Below are 21,459 nucleotides of genomic sequence, written 5' to 3' on the forward strand. Positions count from 1 at the left end.
AGCTCAAGGCTTTTAGCCGAACGTGTCCTTGTCTAAGTGACAACTCAGATCAACCTTTTTTTTTTTAAGTCACAGCTAGCTTTTTTTTTTTTTTAAGATTTTTATTTATTTTATGCAATACGGTGCTCTAGCTGCATGTGCACCTGCATGCCAGAAGAGGGCGGTAGAGGGTATAGATGGTTGTGAGCCACCATGTGGTTGCTGGGAATTGAACGCAGGACCTCTGAAAGAGCAGACAGTGCTCTTAACTGCTGAGCCATCTCTCCAGCCCAGATCAACCCTTCTTGATTCATTCTTCTTTTTTTTTTAACTTGTAAGCATGTCCAAGGAAGACATGGCTTTAGTCTGTGTCTCCACTGTCTCCTGCCAATCCTCATTCCTCAGCTGCCCCCACCTCCCACAAACACACAGAATCCATTGCACAGCTCATTCCTGTGGTTCTGCGCCAGGCTCTGGGTGGTCCGGAAGCAGAGTCCACCTTACAGTGACCAGCCATAACTTTTCTATTTAGTACTTTCCCCCAGGTCATGCAATTGTCATTCCTGCTTGCTTAGTGTCTGGGTTTTTTGTCCCTGCTGATAAATCCCCAGCTCACCATATGGCAAACATCTCCACCCAGTGTGTTCAGTCTCCTAAGGCACACTCTTGTGTTCTGTGAGTTGAAGTTTTCTTGACTTAGCTCATTAAGGGGTTCCTTTCCTTCATTCATTCTGATGCTTCTGTTGATCCTGAACATGGAGCCACCCAGACTTGGTCCCTCGTGGGTTTTGAGCTTTCTCCTTTAATTTATATTTCTTTCTTTTCACTTCGGGTTCTGGGTGAGTCGCCTGGTTCTCAACTCTTTGCTCTCTTGCTCTCTGCCAGCATTCAGTGCTTGGGTCTCTTCTCCGAGTGTGTATGCATGTATGGTACATAAGTGTATATATATGGCACATGTGTGGTATGTGCATGTATGTGGTGTATATATGCAGGCTGTGGTGTATGTGGTATGTGTGTGTGTTGTCTCGTGTGTGTGTGTGTGTGTGTGTGGTGTGTGTGGAATTTGTGCCTATGTTGTGCAATATGTGTGGTGTGTAGAAACGGAGGGCAATACCATCCTGAACTGCTCATGTGCTTCTCCTTTCTGGGTCTTCTCACTGTATGAGTAAGAATTCATGTGTTCAATGAATAAATTGGAGGAAAATAGGCACAGAAAAATAATTCGTTAAATGGTTCCGAGGATCTCGTTAAAGCACAGTTAGACTTGATACTTTCACAGACAGCACAAAGGGCCTCGGAGCTTCTGCTCTCCACCTTTCAATGGGTGATCAACTTTTCTGCACGTGGAAGCCTTAATAAGGATCCATCACGCAGTTGCTTGTTCCTCCTCAAAGACCCCTTGATGATAAACATCTTGGCTATTGGTAATTACATGTAGATTATTCTTTCCCAGATCCAAAATAGACTTTTTTTCAACCCCAGCAAGGAGGTTCGCATATGCATTTGCTTTATTGCTGCATTTGAAGACAGCTCTGGCAGCTCCTCCCTTTGCATGAAGCAGTGCTGATTGTCTGTCTCCTTGTGTCCCTGTCACGTGATCCATGCCAACGCAAGCAGACAGGGCTGCTCTGCAGCTGCAGCTTGCAAAGCGAGGCTCTTGCCTCTCTCTCCTTTAGAAGCAGCCAAGTCACTGGGAACTTCTCTCCTGCCCAAGCTTCCAAGCTTGCCTACGCCCTGCCTGCTCCCATCCAGCTGACAGAAAATCCAGGCACTCAAGGGCCCCAAGAACTTAACTACAGGAATATCAACCTTTTGTTTGTGTGCACACATCTTTGTATGCACACGTGTGTACATGCACACGGATGTCCTGTCTGCCTTTTTTTTCTTGAGACAGGAAACTGGCCTATAACTCACCAAGTAGGCTGTGCTAGCAAGTCCCAAGCATCCAAGTATCTCTTTTACCTCCACACCTAAGTTTTTGTTTTTGTTTTTTTTTCTAAACAGGTATAGGTATAGGATCGAAACCAGGTCCTTGCTCTTACTTGACAAGCACTTTCCCATCTGAGCCTTCCCCCAGCTCAGGAGCTGGGAGCATGAAGGTGTAAAACTTTACTCCTCATCACCAGTGTCTTCAATAAACATGCTGGGTGCCCTTGGAGATCTCTTGGACCTTACTCAAGTTATTCTTTCAGAGTTTAAAAGAAATTATTTCCCAGTCTCTCGTTGAGGACATGAAGGTGCTCTCATTGCTGCATGGGTATCCTTGTGGGGACATATGTGGATTTTTTTATCGAGGATATATTAAGCTAGATAGCTTTTGTGCAGTGCCCTTGGAGAGCTTTGGGCTTGACAGCCTCATTTCAGCCAGGCTTGGAAAAGAACGTAGTATCTCTGCCTCAGTTCCTCCATCCCTGTACTGTCTCTAATGTACTTCTCTTCCAAGTCCCACTGACACACCTCCCTTTGCACCCCATAGTTAAGGCCTCCCCCATGATAGAAACTTCTTGTCCAGCCTGTAGCTCAGCTGGCTGCTGCCACCCTCATCAGGCTATCCTCCCACAAACACTCTCCAGGTGGGCAGCATCCTTACCCAGCAACCCTTGCTGACTCCTGTTCTCTCAGGCCCTGAGCGCCATTGTCCAGCCATCAGGTCTTGGGTCTTCAGGACAGGGCAGCGCATGGCCTCACCTCTGAGGCCACCCTCATTCTTACCTCCCATGGCCCTTACCTTGTTCATGGGCACACATCAGAAACCAGAACGAGTGGGCATATGCCAGCAGGGTGGGCACCAAGCCTCTTCAAACCATTCTCTTCCTCACAGTGCCGCTGTGTTCTGCAACTGTTTGTCGAATGAATAAGTACGTGGTTTTTTTTGTTGTTGTTGTTTTAATGAATCTGTTCTTTCCTTTTGTGGGGAAGCTTGGACATCAGTGTGCATAACAATTGCATCAACTCCGTCGACTTCCTGAGAGCACTGGAGATGAGCAGGACAAGCAAAGCTGAACCAAAAGAAAAAGAAGAAAGCTCACCAATCATCTTCTCCAAGCTGACCCAGGAAGAGGTGGTGAAGAACATGCAGGCTGTTGTAGACTCTTGCCAGCCTGCTTTGTTCAAGGTATGACAGATTGCAAAGGGTGCCATCTTGCAAACTCATCTCCGTCCCTCCCAGAGGCTCCAAGCCTTGCCCCCTACAACCTGTCCACCTTTCCCCAGCCTCCTGGGCATACACTCAGTCTAGATGAGACTTCCTGTTGGAGCAAGTGTGTCTACACTGTTGCCCTATAAAAAGCCAGCTGGCCTGTTGAGGTGGATTCAGCAAACACCAGGGCTAAGGCAACACCTCAGGCTGTGCTCAGGCCTCCACAACTGTACTTTGGCACACATCTGCCCACATTCATACACACAGAGATAATTTGTTGTAAAGGACAGAGAGGCTGGGTGGCAGCGGCTCACCCACCCCATGAGGCCCCTGTATGCTCAAACACATGATGGGAATGAGTGAGGTGAGAGCAGCCTTCACAAGGTTGGATAGGACAGGCTGTGTCACAGAGACTGTTGTAAAGGGGGGACCAGAAAGCCGTAAAGCAGCTGAGGAGAAGGGTGCTCCACCTCTCTCCCTTGGGTAACCCCATGCGATGTGGTCCCTCCAGCCCTGATTTGGGAACCATGTTCCCGAAAGTGTGTCCACATTCTGGCCCATAGGTGCCTGATGTGGGCACACCAACCCCAGGTGACTATATGTCAGCTCAAGACTTAGTGGATTGCTGGAGGCCACTAGGTCCCCACCAGGAAGAACCACCCCACCCCCACCCTTAACACACAGCAGAGTCCTAGGCTCCACACCAGGAGGGTTCTGCTTGCACTGATGGAGGCTTCCAGTGACGCTGCAGACAGTCACTCATCTGCCTGCATGGAGCTTTGGTGCGATGGCAACCCTCATGACAGTCCATGGATTACTAGCTCTCCTAGAGCCTAGCCTGCAAGGTTGGGGTCATTCTTTCTGTTCTAGAGAAGGGGAAACTGAGGCTGAGGGTGAATGAACTTGCCGTAGCCTCACAGGTCGTAGGTGGCCGGGCTGTAAACATGGCTGGGCAGAGAGGGGCCCGTCCATGCCCTTCTTTTCCAAATCCCGGAAGCTGAAGGCATTAAAGTCCTAGCTGGGCATGCTGGCTCAGACCTGTTGTCACATTGCTAGGGAGGCTGAGGCAGGAGAATCGCTGCAGGTAATAGACCAGTTTGCTCTATACAGAAAGAACCCTGTCTTCTCTGGGGAAAGGCTGTGGGTTCGTGTCACTGAGATGTGTTACTTAGCAGCAAGGTCAAGTTCAGGCTCTTAGATTATAAAGCCCTTATGGGTAGAGGGGCTCCCAAGGCTGTCTCTAAATTTAGATTTAAATTTGGACTTGGTTTGGTTTGGTAAATGACACCTGTCTACTCCCTCAGTGTAAGGAAGGAGGAGTAGAAGATGGGCTTTTGGATACAAAGAGGAGGAGGCAATGAGGAAAGAAAGTGGAAAGGTGGGTTAGCCCGCTAGGAGATGCTACAGAATTTGACCTCTATCCCACAAAGCAGGCATGGCCAGTACCTAGCTCTCTGTGAGGACTTAGTATCCTAGGTCATTAACCAGAAGGAAAAGGGAGGACAGCTTTGTGGTGCAGCATTCCTGTGAGCTACCTGAGGCCAGGTGTTCCCAGGCTTGTCAGTTTCAGGACTGGCCAAGTCTCTCAGTTTCTATTTATCAGCCCTTCTGTCCCATGCAGGAACAGAACTATGTTTAGGGTTGCCTGTTCTTCTTTGGGTCTCAAGTAGCACATCTTGGCATCTCTCGGGATGTTTCTGAAGCTGGGGACCATGGACCTCAGGGTGGAACCATAGTGCTTTACTTCTGAAAAGCACTTATGTGGCTTGAAAGTCTACAGCAGAGGGTACAGGAGGCGAACTGTGGGGTTGGGGGAGGTTGAGGGTGGGGAAGAGAAGGAGGAGTGAGGCTGGCTCAGGATGGGCACCAGAGAGGACAGGGCCTGCAAGTCCATCATTATCTGCCATTGCAGATGCCCACATCTGTCTGGTTTTCACCTTAGCAACACTCTACCCTTGCAGTGTTTTACTGATTTCAAAGCCCTTTTCTATTCTGCTCCTACTCCTGTGCTGTGGCTAGCAGGCTGAGTTTACACATTGACCCCGGGAAGCTTCAGGTCCTGGGGCTAGCCAGAGCTGGAGTCACATTGCTTCTCAGGTCCCTAGAACTCCACCGTATCAGCTCCCCACATGACACGGCTTCCAGCATCCCGACAGCACAAACTGCTCTTTTTGCTCGGATCTTCTTTCAGATGGCTGTGCACCTGGTACCTACATCCCCGTACTTTCCAGCCAAAATCTCGTTCACCAGCACCCTCGGCTAGATCCACCCTCCAGAGAATGTGCTGAAGCCTAGAGAGGCCGGGGATTTAGCTGAGCAACTTGACTCAGAACTCAGGGCCAGGGACTGCCCCACTGTGCCCCACTGCACCCCGCTGCACCCCACTGCGCCCCGCTACGCCCTGCTGCCTCAATAGCTGCAGGCTGAAGAGCTCTGTAACAGCTCTGCTTACATAGGCTGCCTGCCCCCAGGTGTGCCTAACCAGCACAGAACAAGAAAGACGGCTCAAGGGAGCTGGGCTCAGGGGCTGCAGGCACATTAAATTTTTACTTTTTAAAAAAGCATCTTAATCCACCACTTGATACAAATTTCCCAGTGCAATAAGAGTGAATTATTTTCTTCCGACAGATGGGAGAGAATGTGCTTTTTTCATAGGGTTTTTTTTTACACCTTCCCAGCTGACGGCTGCACGGCTCGACCCGTGGTTTGTTGTGATTACCGCACAGCTCGACCTGCCGTGCTTCAGGATGACTGCACGCCTCAGCTCGTGCCACAGGCACAGCCCCTCAAGCGTAGGCCGGGGCCTTCATTTACCAGGAGCATTTGCCAAGTTTTTTTTCCGTTTTGTCTTAGGCATTTTCCGCCCTGGATAAAGAAGACACGGGATTCGTGAAGGCTATGGAATTCGGAGACGTCCTGAGGAGTTTCTGTCAGAAGCTAACAGAAAATCAGTATCATTATTTCTTGAGGAAATTAAGAATTCACCTGTCGCCCAGCATACACTGGAAATACTTTCTGGAGAACTTCAGCTCCTTCGAGGAGGAGGTAAGGCATCCTCCCACAAAGCAGCTCAAAGGAATGGCCGATCCGAACCTCACCGTTAGAGAATCCCAAATGAAAAACAGTGATAAACTGTGTGGCGTGCGGGAAGGGAAACTGTGATCATCTCCTTTGTAGGGGAAGCAAGCATTCTAGCTTGTTTCAGAGAAGTCGGGGAGCTTGCTTTCATCTGATGGCTTTAGCAGTCAAAAGCCCTTACATATCTCAGAAGATGACCTGGCATCCAGAGAAGTGAGGCCCAGGCTGGTCAGGCTGAGGGCTGCTCGGGCCCAGCCTCAGATGGAGGTGTGGTGGATTCTGAAAGATACTCAGGTGGAAGATAGACCGTCCCCTGGGAAGTCATGTGGGCTTCCTGAAGTGGGGGGTGGGGGTGGCAGTGGCTGCCCACGGGGCTGGAGAGTGACTCTGATGTACCTGCCACTTACTGTCAGGTCGTTTCCTGTGGCTGCATAAGTGGGTCAGCGTCACTGATGGCAGTTCCAGTCCAGCTGAGAGAGTAGACACTCTGTGCTGAGAGGAATGGGGACACAGCTGCTGTTGCCTCGGTGGAGGGAAAATTAAAATGTGCAGGAATAAGGGGGTGGGGGTGCATTGGATTAACCAGAGAGCTCGCACTAGCTGGGGCTAACTGTTCTGAGCTGGCTGGTCCGTTCTTGATGTGCTTTCTAGCTGCAGGTCTATGTGTGACTCTGTGTTGAGCACTCAAGTTCACCATCCTCAGTCATGTATCATGGATGAATCCCTAGAGAGGAGATAGCCAGAGCAGGCGCGTCCTAGAGATATGCCAGTTTTACAGGTGAAGACTCCGGCCCAGAGATACTGGATGGTCCTCTCACCTCAGCCTCCCGGTCTCAGGATTGCTGTCATGTGTCTGCTTGCCTGGCTTTCACTCATGTGAATACATTGGCTTTAGCTCATTCACATAAGCTGGTATAAAAATAATCTCAATATTAAGTGGAAATATTCTGTCGAGAGCGAGCTAGTATTCTTGTGTGTGTGTGTGAGTGTTCCCACCCTCCTGCTGGGAGCATGTAGGTTATCTTAGGTTTCCTCCATGATAGGCAAAGCCTCTGTGCCTGTCCTCTGCAGCTATACATATGTAACGTGCATGAGCAAGCATGCATGAGGACACACACTGCTGCTCCATGTGAAATAGCTATTGGTCCTGATGCTGCCCGCAGTCTCTTAGGTGGTTATGCAGTACCCACTCTTGCAAGTGGCACACGAGGCTTCCTGATGTTCCACGCCAGGCCTCTTTCCAGCTGAGTTAGCCTTGCTTGCTGTGAGTGAGGTCAGGCTGCAGAGATTTCAGGCCCTTGTCCCCAGGAAGTTACAAAGACCTCCTCGTGGCATGATTTTGATCTCCACGTATGGCTGCGCTCCCCTGTGATTATGCTTTTCCTCACCATATAGGAAATAAACTGTTCGTTGTACAGATTTTGGAAAAGGCAACAGTCATGTGACCTCCCCCCCCACACACACACAGTGACAGTGACTTGTCACTACAAGGTAGCAGTGAGCTCTGGGTCAGCCCTCATGCTGAGTGTTTCCTGTTAGCTGAGTGAGGCTAACAGTGAGGCAGACCGGCTCCACCAACTCATGCCCCACCTGTCCTCCCTGCAAGGAAGGCAGTTTCCAAGACAGTGCCTCTGCGCTGCTTTGAAGACGGCTTTTCCTGTTTTTTAACGCGTTCGGAGCTATGTGGAATAGAGATGACACTGAAGACATAATCGGGTGTCTTGGCTTTTCCCCTGTATGTTAAACGGCATCCTGTCACCTTCGAGTAGAGTGCTGACAGCCGCAAACTTTCCCCGCTGACCCTCTCACTCTTAAGCCTTTAGATTTCCCCCACTCTTACCCCTGTGATTGTATTCTTCCGTGAACACCTTCCTCTGTAAATCCATGTCCACAGTTTAGAGTTTTCGGGGGGCTGTGCTTACATGTGTGTCTATACGTGTTAGCGTGCGTGGGCACATATGTATGTGTGTGCATGCATGGGGAGGCTGACACCATGCGTCTTCCTCAGTTTCTCTCTGCTTCATTTCCTGTGGCCAGGTCTCTTGATGATCAGCCAGTCTAGCTGGCCAGCCTCCCCGGGGCTGACACCACAGGTGGGCCGCAGCACCTGCCCACTTGGTGGTTGTTGTTGTTTTAATATTTTGGCGAATCTCATTAGTTACCATATTTACATAATTTCCAACCTTTCCTTTCCCCAGTCAAATTCTTCCCCTGTCCCTCCCTCCCACTCCCTCTCAAGTTCATGACTTCTTTAATTATTGTTGTACATATACATACACTCAGACAGAAATAGAGAGCCTGTTGAGTCCATTTGGTGTTGCATGTATGCCTGTGTGTTTAGCGCCTGAGGCTGGATAATCCACCAAAGGGTCTCATCTTTGGAGAAGTCTGGTTTCCCTCTTGTAGAAGTCATTGATTGCCTGTACCTCTTCAGCTCAGGGTGGAGTCTTGTGAGATCCCCCATACGCAGTGGCGCGTCCACTGATATCATCACTCAGGTCTTGTTGAAGCAGCCGATTTCTGAGATTTCATGGCCGTAGCTTCCTGGTCGTACATAGAAGACGCAATCTCTCAGCAGGCTTCTGGTCCTCTGGCTTGCACAGTGTTCCCCCAAGGCTCAGGTAGAGGGTTCTGTTGTAGATGCAGCAGTTGGGACTGGGCACCCCATGGTCCTCTGTTCTCTGCGTTCTGACCAGTTCTGGCTTTCTGTGATGTCTCCATATGTGAGGGTATTCTCTCAGACGGGGATGGTGAGAGCTGTGCTTACTCGTGGGATCAGGGATAAGCATGTGATGAGCACTTTATCTCCTGACCCACCTCCCTAGACTCCATAAGTCTACATTTTAAAGAATGCCAGCGTCAAAATGTCTGGGGTCAAAGGGCAGGAATATCTTTATTGATCCCAAAAGCGACGCCCTATAAGATACTTTTTAAAAACAATTGTAGTAGATTGCATCATCTGAAATCACCATGTTTAGAAGGTGATTGAATGTGGACAGGCTTTTGTCGCCCAGCCTGCCACAGCTTCATCTCGGGCTCTTGACCAGGAGGGAAGAAAAGTCAGGAGTGATAGGGGCCGGGAACAGTGTCACTTCAGCTCATTAATGGGACACGAGCCATCATTTCCCTCTAGGGGACACAGAGGAGGCAAGTAATTAAAAAGAGATTACTGAGGTGTAATTAAGGAAGCCAGTACCTTCCTGGCAAAGGGATTTTGCGGAGATTACCCCTAGCCAAGGCCACTTGATTCTTGGGCATTATGATTGTACTCATGCCCTCAGTAAGACCTCAAGTGTACTGAAAGAGTGAAATCTGTCATCTGGCTTCACCCGTTTGTCATGCTCAGTGAGCCTCAGTGTCCCTTCTCAAAGATGTTTCTGACTTTCTATCTGGTGGCCAGCCATTGTGCAGTCACATGGTGGGACTTGAGCCCTTCCCACAGGGGCACCTGCCATTCTACATCCGGGTCCTGGCTCTACACTGTGGCTGCTCACCACAGGTGGCTCCTGCTTCTAGAAGCGCTGGTGAGTTGGTGCTTTGCAAGATGCAAGATTGGGGCATGGCTGGAAGTCCCACTGTGGGCAGGCCCAGGAGTCCACCTGTGAGCCAGGCCGGAGGTACCTCCTGTGTACAAGCCCACTCACGGGAAAGCCACTCCCATGGTCACAGAGGCCAGGAGGCCATGAAGGTGAAGGTGGCCTCGTGTTCCTCACCGTTGGAAACCTATCACACTGACTGCAGGATAAGGCACTTGGACCTCTCCAGCATTCAGGAGGAAGGATGTGTTAGAGTTGAAATGTGACTCAGTGGCCAGGTTAAAAGGACAAAGCAGCAAGCCAGACACAGACTCCTGTCCATCCACGTCCAAGCTCCCTCTCTCCTCCAGAAAAGCAGTCCATACCCAAGTGCTTCATGCAGAAGACAGGGCATCACCTTGCCTGAAGAAAGTCACTCCTGCTCAGTGTATTTTTTTACTCTTCTGAATAACAGAGATGGGTTCAGGACAGCGACGCTGCCAGCTGCTCATGCCAGGAAGCCAGGAGCCAACCCCAGGGTCACTGTGTCAAGGAAGCCCTATAGAAAATAGCCATGATATAGGGTTCTCTCTGTGTCTGTTTGTCTGTCTCTGTCTGTCTTTGTCTCTGTCTCTCTCTACGTCTCTCTCTGTCTCCCTCTCTCTCTCCTCTGCCGAACTTCATAGCTTCATAGCTTCTCACTCTCCAGTGTCAGGTTCATCCAGCAAGCTGGACATCCAGGCATCTGATGGACAGGAGTGGACTCAGAGGGACCCCATTAGGTGATTCAGCCTCACAGAATTGGCCATGGCCATTCCTGAAAAACAAAAACAGAAAGTTCCATCTCCTGGCTCCTGACTTTGAAGCCTGACTTTGGATTGAGAAATTCAGAAGAAAGAACAAGTTGCCCACCTAGTGACTGTACCTGGCCAACCACTATCACCCTTTTGTCACCACAATCAAATGTCACCGGACAGGGACAGGTGGGCATCGGGCAGGTGCTGTGAGCCAGCCATGTTCCAGGCATTCCTAGGAATCCTCTTGGTTAGTCCTCATGATAGCCCTTAGCCCTGCTGGTTTAAATCAGTGCAGTTTTTACAAGGGAGAGAACCAAGGTTCAGAGAGCTATGGCATCCCCCAGAGCTAGATGTCCAGGGCTGGGGTTTGAATCCCACATCTCAGAGGTTCATCTCAGCCTCCCTCTGGGAAAACCAAGGGCTGCTTCACTGTCTGCCCTTAGGACTGTCGCACAGATCAGTTGCACCGCAGTTGACACGGCTTCGCGTGGTCCCTGTCCTAGCCAACACCAAATGTTTGCCTTGTTATTTATAGTTTGCGCTGAATGCTTGGCGATGATGTGTGGCCATTGGTGTGGAATTTATTTGAGTAGAGGAATTTACTAGCATTTTCATAAGCGGCTTCGCCCCTGAGTTTATTGAGTCATTAAAGGGCCAAAGGGGTGGCTACGATTCTCTGAACTTTATGGCAGTTTCACGCTCTAGAAGGATTTGTGAGGTGGGAGTGTGCACAAGTCTGGACAAATTCTACATGGGGTGCCCACTGTGTGCCAGAGGTGAGCTGGAGGCCTAGAAGTGGGGCAGTGAGGGGAGGGAGGGAGGCAGAGCAAGGAATCATTAGGCAGGAGTGGTTTTATGATGAGCCTGCGAATCTGGAAGGGCAAGTCAGAGGTGCAGCCCAGAACATAGGGAGAGCTATGGTAGAGGAGGAGCCTCATCCCAAGGCTGTGGAGGCAGTGCCCATCAGGCGTGGTCAGGGCAAGGAGGACGGGAGAGGCAGCCAGCAGGTCCTGTGGGCTAGGCCACACCCTCTTATTCACTCCCTTGTGGACATTCCTGATTGTCCTCTGGGCCAGAGATTTGGACACACACTCGTGGCTCTGGGACAGTACCTGGCATCTGCCCTGTAGTGTTTGTGAATTGCTGAATCTTCTTCCAAGGAGGCTCTTGTGCTCTCCTGCATGGCTGTGGCGGGAATCATCATCCTGTTTCTGGAGTAAGACTGCGTTGAGACCTGTCACTGGCCCGGAGAGCCTGAGGGCCATGTAAGCGCCACCTCTTAGAATCCAGCCCTGTGGCTTTCCTAAGCCAGAAAGGCCAGCGGCTCAGGATGGTGGGAGGATTACAGAGCCTGTATTTGGTCTAGCCTGCGCCCTCCGAAGGCGGCACAACTCAGCCCAGGCAGCAGTTTACTGGGTTGGGCCTCAGCAAGCACTGACAGGATTGATTTAATTTAGGACCCTTCCAGAGATGTCCTGGAAGCAGGAATTGTGCTCTCGCAGCTGCAATCAGTAACCTGAGAAGGAAATATTTATCTTGACTCGTGATTCGTGGGGGTGTCCATCACGGTGAAGAAGGCACCGTGGCAGGCAGAAGGCTGTGGGCAGCTCCATGGGATCAGGAAGCAGAGAGGGGACATGAACCCGGGCTAGGAATCTCACAGCCAGAGACACACTTCCTCCAGCCAGGACCCACTTCCTAATGTCCCCACAATCTCCCAGTAGGGGACCAAGTGTTCAAACACTTGAGCCTCTGGGGATATTTCACATCAGCATCCACAGTTCTCACACCACCACTTGGGATAGTGCTGGGGGGGTGGGGGTGGGGGAGGAGTCATGCCTCACCATGCAAGAGAGTCCTAGGAGTTGACACCTGCCCAGAACAGTCTTCTCTGGGGCATGAGCCACCCCCCTTTCCTGCCTCTGCCTCCAACTCTCAAGCAGGCATTACAGGTGGGCAATGAGCATCTTCCTCCCAGAGCTTAGACTTCATTTTCATATAGATTTGCAATGTTCCCTTTCTTTTATTTTTTTTTTCTTTTTGACAGGCAGTTTCGCTGATATTGTTATTTTTAGATTCATTTACCCACTGTAAATACAAATGAAGACACAGTACAATTAATTTCCCTGCTAATCAAAATATTTGATCAAATGAAGCAATTTTTCAATTCTTGGAACTAATTACAGGCATTCTGTAGAAGAAGTGCCCAGTTGTGTGCTGGGCCTAATTAGCATCCTCTCACTACCTGCTGAGTTGCTGCGGATGAGGTTTCAGAGGCTCCTTGCTGTGGGGGATTGTAGGTGGAGCTGTAGGATTGTCTCCGAGTCCCAAGAGCAGAGCCGGTTCTGTGAAGCATGATCGGATGGGCTAGCTCTGACCTTCATGGTAGATTGGTCCACCAGTGGGTTTCTAAGCCAACATTGGAATGGACCTCCCCAAGCCACCTGTCTGAACTTGCTCCATCTAGGGCAGGTTACCACCACCTCCTGTGTCATAGGTGCTGGGCCCTTCTTCCTCAGGTGTGTCCTGAGGCTACACACACACACACACACACACACACACACACACACACACACTACACGCGTTCTTTGTTCCCGGACCCTGTGATTCCTATTCCCAGACACCTTTGCCGTAAAGCTTGGCTGCTGGTAGTAGGTGTCTCTGCATCTGAAGACAATGGTGTTGTCTTCTCTTATTAGAAAGAACATTCCTCTTAGTTATCGGGGAGGGGGATAGAGCACAGTTTCCCCCAATCAGATGGGACACAAAAGCGCCAGACCGAGAGCCATCTGCTCTTTGTTGGCGCCCATGGGTGCTCAGTGAGGCTGCTTGGGGGCTGAGCTCTGAGAGGCACTGGGAGCTAAGGCCAGAGCCCAGCAGGCTCTGTGCAAAGCCCAAGGAAGCCTGGCTCTGCCTCCAGGGTCGCATGGGGTCCCTGGATGGTGTTAGTGCATATGAGGGCAACCGTGCCACAGTGGCCCAAAGACCTGTGGGCTAGTGGCTGGCGGTCTTTTAGAGGTGACGACAGCAGTGGTCCCTGTCGGTGGGATTTTCAGTGATCTTTCCTTGTGTGTATCCTGAGTGACCTCAGTGGGGCTTCAGGCATCACTCTGGCACACAAACACATCTCTAGCTGGCATGAACTACTGTGCCAGCGAGAGGGAAGTTCCTGGCTCCCTTTCCGCCTTCTCAGGCCCTGAGCGTCACCTAGGGCAGCATTTCAGGTCCTCCCTTTGCTCCCACCTCACTTTCTGACCTGAGGTGGGGGGTGATGGCACCATCACAGTGGCCTATTGTCTGGCTACAGGAGGGGCATGTTTGGCCAGCACTGGGTTGGAACTCTGTCAGCTCTGTGCCTTCATGACAGTTGTGTCAGAAGGGACATCCCACAGGCCAGGGCCGTGTCTTCTTGAGGGTCCTTCCCCTTACCTAGAGGACTTGGCCCATGTCTCTCTCCCCCGGGATAGCGTTCCATGTGAGCAGGAGCTAGAGAGCCATTTCTCTGCCTGTCTGCCCCGATGAACTAGGTGTGCCATGGATATCAGCAAGTGACCTCCTGTCCCAACCTGGAGGCCTACTGTGTGTTCATCCTGGGAGGAGGGCCCAGGCAGGTGTGTCACCCAACTCCTAGGGCTCTGGGACTCGGTCTGACCACTGCTTTCTGGATGGAGCACACAGGTGGACAGCAGAGAACCTGGGTCAACATGGGAGTCTGGCCAGTACCCTGCCTTGCCACGGCCTCTCGGACTACAGGCGTGTGGGGCACCTGCTGATTCAGGTGTGCACAGGAGCACTCATTCATTCCCATGCAGCCATCTTGTGGTCACCCTCCATTCATTCATTCCGCATCGTGGTTGCCCTCTTGTTGAGTTTTTCTTTGGGACCGTGCAGCAGCTGCATTGTCCCTAACCGTGGTGCCTAGGGCTATTGCCGATGCTTTGTTTTATAAATCTTGTTAATTCCCCACCCCATTTGTTTTCTAAAGAGACTGTGGAAAGAGCTAGGGCCGAGATGACCACAGGGAGAATTTTTCTGGTTTCATAAAGTTCCTTCTCTCCAGCATGGAGATGAGCAGAGTTCCCGGTTGGTGAAAGCAGAATCTTGCTGACATTTCCATCTCTTTGCCTCCAGACACTTGATCCATGGCCACCGCCCAGAGCAGGCAGAATCCCGCCCCTCCCTCATTATGCCACTGGCAAGGCTGGCATCAGTGTGTGTCTGCTGTTTGTTTCTTGGTTCCACTGTGCCCAGAGAGCTCCCCTAACTCCTAGAGACTCTGCCTGGGAATCGGAGGACAGGAATCCTTGTTCTATGTGAAGATTATCAGAGTAGAAAAGCAAAAGTGAGTATAGAGAGGGTCAGAGAGAAGTGTGACAGGAAACCAGCAGGGGAGGGGGCCAGGTGGGTGTGGCTCTGAGATGCCACCGACTGGAAGAAGGATGGAGAAAGAGGACACCGACTGGCTCCCAGGGCACTCTAGCACCTGTAGTAGGAGCTGTCCACCGGAGCAGGCCGAGTGAGATCACAGAATGCAGGGGCCTTTTCTGAGGTTGGCCTCTCGTCCTGGGGGCCTTGAGGTTCTGGCCTTGATGGCATTGGTACTTTTGGGAAAGAGCCTTCTCAGAGGAGCATGCCCAAACGTGGGTGCAAGAGACTGCCACCATGAGGTGAGAACATGAGGGCTGAGCCGGTGGGGTTTGTGTGGGGTCAGGAAACAGTCAAGCCAGGTGGCTGCAGACCTTTGGTCTAGACAGAGGGCTTCCATTAGCTGAGGCAGAACCACAGAGGGTCGTACTTTGCTGTTGGTGCCGAGGGAGAGGATCCCTCTTTGATGAAACTGATGAGCCACATCCTGTTTGGGCTCCACCCCTCACGGAAGCCATCTACTTAAGGCAGCCACACTGCTGTCTGGTACTGGGACATTGCGGCAAACAGGCCTCTTGATAAAAGGTTCCATGGAGGGGGATGATGCCCACCAGCACAGATGGAGACCCAGCCAAGCTCTCTCACTCTCACCGGATCACAGTTGCAGCCAGCTTCAGTGTCTTGCTGGCCGGTCACTCCTGTCACTAGCCTTTTCTAAAATGACACGACAGTGCATCTTTTTCAATCATCAGTGTAATTGTCAAAGTGTCTATTGATTCCTATTCCCCATATATCCAGTGTGAGGAGAGGGGAGGAAGGGATGGAGGGAGAAAGGGAGGCTATGTGTAAAACCTCAGCTGTAATTCCTCAGGAGCCATCCACCTTGTTTGACACTCTCTCCCTCAGCTGAGGCTCCCATGAGCCCCAGTGATACTCCTGTCTCCACCCCCCACCCGTCCACCTTTTTAGGGGTTCTACTTCGGCCCTCAAGAGGCAGGTGTCCTACCCACCAAGCCGTGTCCCCAGGCCTCCAGGGAAGTTTTCTTGGAACTTGAAACGGGCTTGTGGCTTGAATCTGACTCTTTCCAAATCAGAAACAGACCTTGCTCTCCACTCATCCCAGTCAGTAAATGCAGGACTCTCCCAGGAGGCTCAGCTGCTCTTGGGATCTCACCCATGTGTTTAGCAGCCTGCCGTTAACATGATGTGGAATTCTCCTCACTCCAACTCAGAGCTCGTCACAGCTAGTGCCTTTCAAAAGCGGCTGTCAGATTTTTGTGGTTTTAGCTCGAAGTGGACCACTTTCCTAAATTGTTTGGAGACTTTCTAGTCGATTTATCTAACAAGAATGATGTCTTTGGCATTTTCCTCTTCACTCATTTTCTTGTCTTTCCCAAAAGCTGGGTCTTTTAAAAATGGGCCTAGTAGGCGGGGCATGGAGGTGCCTGTCTATCATCTCATCACGAGGAAGCTTGAGGCACGGGGGATGCTGACTGAGGCCAGCCTGGGCTACACAGATAAACCATAAAATGAATAAATGAATCCTGACTACTTAGGTCCAGCAGCAGCTAATGGTGCTGCTCAAGCCCAGAGACCTGAGTTCAGTCACTGGAACCGGTGGAAGGGCAGAAAGACAGCGCCAACTGCACAGTTATTATTTCATGACCATTATCTCATGTTCACCTCCTCATGCCAACCCCCTCACGGTCACCTCACAGTCAGTTTTATTCTCCCCCCCCCATTAAGGAGGAAACAGGCAAGGAGTGGGCAAGCCCTTTTGTAGAGCCTCCCAGCCAGGCAGAGGTGGAGTGGAGTTGAGGCTAGTCCTGGGCCTGCCTTTCTCCCACACTGAGCTGCCCCAGTGTTTCCGGTGTGCTTTAAGACTTAGAAGCAGGACTCTACCCTCTGTTCTCTGGGTCTGACGCCCTGTGGAATGGGTACTAGGGGACTCTGAGCTCTGGAACTCCCTTCTAACCATTCGAACGATGTCTGTTTCCTTTCCAGATGACCCCAGATGGGTGTGTGGGAGCCCCCGGTACTCTGGGCGGCTGGGGCTTGGGTCTGAGTGGAAGCACGTGTTTGTGTTTCTAAAGACACGCGCAGCTGCCATCCGGGTTTGCTACCTTCCCATCAAATGTGCTGCGGGACAGTGGCAGGCATCGCTGTTGGACCACCTAACGTGTGGCCAAGTTGGAATAACTAGTTGGGAGGATTTGCTGTCGACCCCTGCTGATGGCCCTAGCACAGCCCAGGTAGCCACAGTAAGAGCTAGTGTCAAACAAAGCATGGATCGTGGTGGGACCCTTCACCAAGCTATGCCAGGGCCAGGGCCAGGGCCTGTGTTCTTACACTCGATCCCTTGGATTCTTTCGCCTTTTGGTTCTTACTGGCCAGGTCTGCTTTCCCACCAGAGTACCACCTTCCCTCCGCAGACCTTCTGGAGGTTTGGCTCCCTCAGCAAGGAGGCATCTGTCAAAGCTGTTTAGCCTTGCGTCAAGCTAAAGCCTCTACTAACACACAGTATTACCCTTTGGGTCTCCCAAGCCTGGCTGCAGCATGGTGCCCAGCCCCACCCCCAGACTTGACCAGCCCCAAAATAAACAAGTCCCTGCCTCTTTTCCTGGCCCCTTTGCTGACGTGTCATAGATGGCTGCCACCCCAGTCCATCCATCTATCCTTATAGTGAAGTGCCAGACTCTGGAGGTGGGGTTTAGCCCCCCTCAGGCCCCCAACTGCAAGCCCTTTGCCTGCTCATAATTATTAAGAGCCTCTGGCTCAGTCCAGGAAGCCCCTGAGCCCGGCCCAGGCTGTTCGGGGGAGCACCACGGACAGCTCCAGTCACGTGCAAGGCTTCTGGAGGAGCCAGCCTAAGTCCTTTTGCTAACCTGATGTGGTTAGCACTTTAGCGAGTGAGCTATCTCCCCAGCCCTGGCATATGTTAGCTGAACCCCACAACAGCCATCATGAGGGGACAGGTGGGAGTATACGGTGCCCCCTCCCTGGGGCTTCTCCAAGGACCACTTTCATGGCCTGGACTTCAATACAGCTGGGCTGACCTGTCATTAGAAACCACGGACGCATCTGTTCTTCTCTCTCCCATTAAGCTATGCCTCCCTGCACCAGGAGACACGAGGCGTCGACCACTTACTCAGCGGATCAATATTCATTCTGTCCTCTGCAGACTGCTGATGAGTGGGCAGAAAACATGCCCAAGGTTCCAGCCCCCACCTCTCCCAAAGAAGTGACCAACAAAGACATCCTGGCAAGAGTGTACAAGGCAGTGGCTTCCCATTACCACGCCATTGTCCAGGAGTTTGAAAACTTCGACACCATGAAAAACAACACAGTCTCCAGAGATGAGTTCCGATCCATCTGCACCCACCACATACAAATCCTGACGGATGAACAGGTAAGAGCATGGCCACTCACTGCGAGCGGCCATTGGAGTAGGCTGTTCTCCACTGCGTGTTTTTAAATGTTTAAGGTAATTTCCCACTCCCCTTTTTCTTTTCCTCCTCTTCCTCTCTCTTCTCTCCTCTTTCTCCTCTCCCCTTCCCTTCCCACTCTTCCACCACCTCCTCCCGTTTTTCTCCCTTCCCTTTCTCTCCCCCTACCCCATCCCCTTTTCCTTCTCCTCTTCCCCACTCTTCTTCCTCATCAATAAGCTCTCCCTATATAGCCCTTATAACCTGGAACTTGCTTTGTAGACCAGACTGACCTTGAACTTGGGTTGATCTGCCTCCCCATTACTGGGAGCATCTGCATGAGTTACCATGCCCTGCTAAGGTCTTGGTTTGTTGTAAATCATGCTGAAACTCGCAAAAGAGCCCCTGTTGCTGTAACAGCTGTGAACATTTCAGCCAGGTTGAGCCTCATGTCCCTTTTGCTGTTAAGATCAACCCGAGCTCCCAGTCTCCAGCTTCTCTGTGACCACCTGGTGCTGGGATGATTGACACCACCTCCTCTCTCTCTGTTTCACCCTGGGGCAGCATGCTGTGCCAAGCATGTTGATGGTGCCAGAGCACTAAGTACTGCTTAGTACCACCTAGCTGCCATCTTGTCTCTATGACCTGGCTCACCTCCATGGTAAAACCTTATCTCACACGCAGAGGAATCCGGCTCCCCTGACTTCCAGAGCTCTGTGAGTGGACACCTGTAGGTACAACCAACCCTCCAGAGGGAGATGCCAGCTTCCAGTGCCGAGCTTGAGCCGATGGCTTATCAGGGCTCTGTGTGAAATGTGTTGCTAGCTAGCCACCGTCAGAGTTAGGTCTGCCTGGCTGTTGCTTCAGGGAACAGGCCACAGCCCCTCCTTATGGGCAGGCCACATGTGGTGCTAGGGAGCATTTAGCCACATCAGAAAGGATGAGCTCTCAACAAGTTGTTTGCTATTCTCCTCACAAAACAGAACCCCCCCCCCCCCCGAGCAAATGAGAAAGGTGCTTATAGATAATAAAACAACTCAGGCTTCTGTGCCTGTCCAGCTGTGCCCCTGTACAACTGTGCCCCTCTGCAGCTGTGCTGCTGTGTGCCTGTCCAGGTGTGCACCTGTCCAGCTCCGTGCCTGTCCAGCTGTGCAACTCAGAAAAGTTGGTTGGCATCTGTGTGTTTTCCCACATGCTCCCTGGGGCCCCCTGGCACCCTTCTCTCCTAGCCAGCGGCCCTCTCTGCCTCTGCCAGGACATGACCCTTGCATCTCTCAGTGCCTACTCCTCCTTCCAGATTCGAAGCAGGAGGCCTTTCCCAGCCCCACGTGGCCCTTCCAGCCCCCATCATCCTCCCACGCCCCTGGTCCCCTGACATCAGCTTTGTCCCGAGCAGGTTTCTGGGTACCTAGCCACCAGTCTTGATGTGTAGCAAATGCACAGAGGCAGCAGCCCACCCACGCGAGAGTGGTGGTCCTGGGCTGCTGTTAACAGATGGGGTTCTCCCCTGTTGCTGTGACAGAACACCTGGCAAAAGCAACTTGGGGAAGGACAGGTTTCTTTTGTCTCACAGTTTGAAGGTACAGTCTGTCTTGGGGTCGGGGGAGGCATGGCAGCAAAAGCTTGAGGCAGCTGGCCACATGTGCACAGCCAGGAAGCGGGGCAAGGTGACTGCTGGTCACTTCCTTTTATTCAACCCAGGATCCCAGCCCATCGAATGGTCCTGCTCACATTTAAGGGGTGTCTTCCCACCTTATTTAATCTAACCCAGAACACTTCACACAGCTGTGGATGGAGGGTCATCTCCCACCTGACGCTGCCAAGCTGACAGTCCAGACTAATCACCACAGCAGAGGGAGGAACATTAGAGGACAGTGAAATGGTACTCAGGAAGAAGTGCAGGCTCCTGCCTTTTAGGGAGGAGCCTGTGGGAGCGAGAGACCATGGCCGGACCCTGCAGGGGGCCTGACAGTGAGGACACAGGCCCACAGAAACTGAGAGCAGTACAGATGGGGGGGGTAGAGGGGGCCCAAACCAGGAGCAAACCTGATGGCAAAGCAGCCTCACCCTGTCCCTAGGGATCTGCATTGTCACTTGGCCTGATTGTTGGCTTCAAACAGTGGCACCCTGGCTGCTGCGTGGAGGTAGAGGGATGAAGGGCAGGGAACATGGTGGACCAATGACAGAGGGGACAAGGAGAGGGGCTGAGAGGATCAGAGCTGAATCCCACGTGATGCCCCAGTGCTCACTGTGAGAGTGGTTGCGTGCGCTGTGAGTGGCGGCAGAGCTGGAAGTTGGTGTTGGGCAGACAGAACAGTGAGCTCCAAGGTGGGCTGTCCACATGATGCTGCAGAGGCAGGTGTACGAGGCTGGAGGCCAGGCAAGGTGAGAGTGGGCAAGAGACAGGGGACAGCTAAGAACCTAAGACACAGGCTGAGGGTGCCGGGGGCAGGCGGGGCTTGGGGGAAACAGAGGTTGAGAAGTCAGGGAGGCAGGAAGGACCAGAAGACAAGACCAAGCAGCCACAGTGAAGATGGGGAGAAGCTGGAGAGGTGCTGGATGTGAACCGTGTGTGTGTGTGTGTGTGTGTGTGTGTGTGTGTGTGTATGCATGCATGCATGAGTGTGCAAGTGTGTGCCCATGTGAGTGCTCACTGTATATGAGCGTGTGCGCGCACGTGTGTGTGTGTGTGTGTGTGTGTGTGTGTGCATGCCCCTTCCGACACAATGTCGCTGCAGTTGGGTGGATCCCAACTGCACAGCTCAGTTTTGGCTCCAGTCTGTGCTGCGGTTAAGCCTTCCCCACCCTGCCCAAGGTTCCAGGAACATCAGCTGATCCTCTCCCAAAGTTTTCAGAGCTTTCTGCGTTTCAGTGCCATCACACTGGCTCCCCTGGAAGTCCTGTGAGACCAGTGCTGAAGCAGCAGCTTCGTGAGTCCCTGTCTCCAAAGGGCTGGGGGAGGCTCCTGTCTGCTGGCCGGTCTCCCCCCCCTTCCTGTAGACGTCCCCATCGCTTTCATTCTGCGCTGTTGTTGTTACTGTTTGGGATCTTCTGTGTCTTTAACATGTGTTTGGTTCCATTTTAAGAAAATACTTGTAACTTCACACCTTCAGTTAAATTTTGTTAGCTCTTGCCGTAACTACTTTGTTCAAGGCAGTCAT

At 51.8% G+C, this 21,459-nt stretch overlaps 1 protein-coding gene across 3 annotated transcripts in view; it reads left to right on the plus strand.

Moving 5' to 3' along the window:
- The window catches only part of Efcab6 (EF-hand calcium binding domain 6), a 184,841-nt gene that overhangs the window by 153,947 nt on the left and 9,435 nt on the right, over positions 1-21,459 (plus strand). For all 3 annotated transcript variants that reach the window (XM_060388917.1, XM_060388918.1, XM_021630901.2), the window contains 3 exons: positions 2,899-3,094; positions 5,972-6,163; positions 18,055-18,282. In XM_060388917.1, the coding sequence (XP_060244900.1) occupies positions 2,899-3,094; positions 5,972-6,163; positions 18,055-18,282 (616 nt within the window). The remainder of the gene's footprint in view (positions 1-2,898; positions 3,095-5,971; positions 6,164-18,054; positions 18,283-21,459) is intronic.

This window comes from Meriones unguiculatus, chromosome 8 (genome assembly GCF_030254825.1).
Source record: "Meriones unguiculatus strain TT.TT164.6M chromosome 8, Bangor_MerUng_6.1, whole genome shotgun sequence".
In the NCBI taxonomy this organism is placed as follows: domain Eukaryota; kingdom Metazoa; phylum Chordata; class Mammalia; order Rodentia; family Muridae; genus Meriones; species Meriones unguiculatus.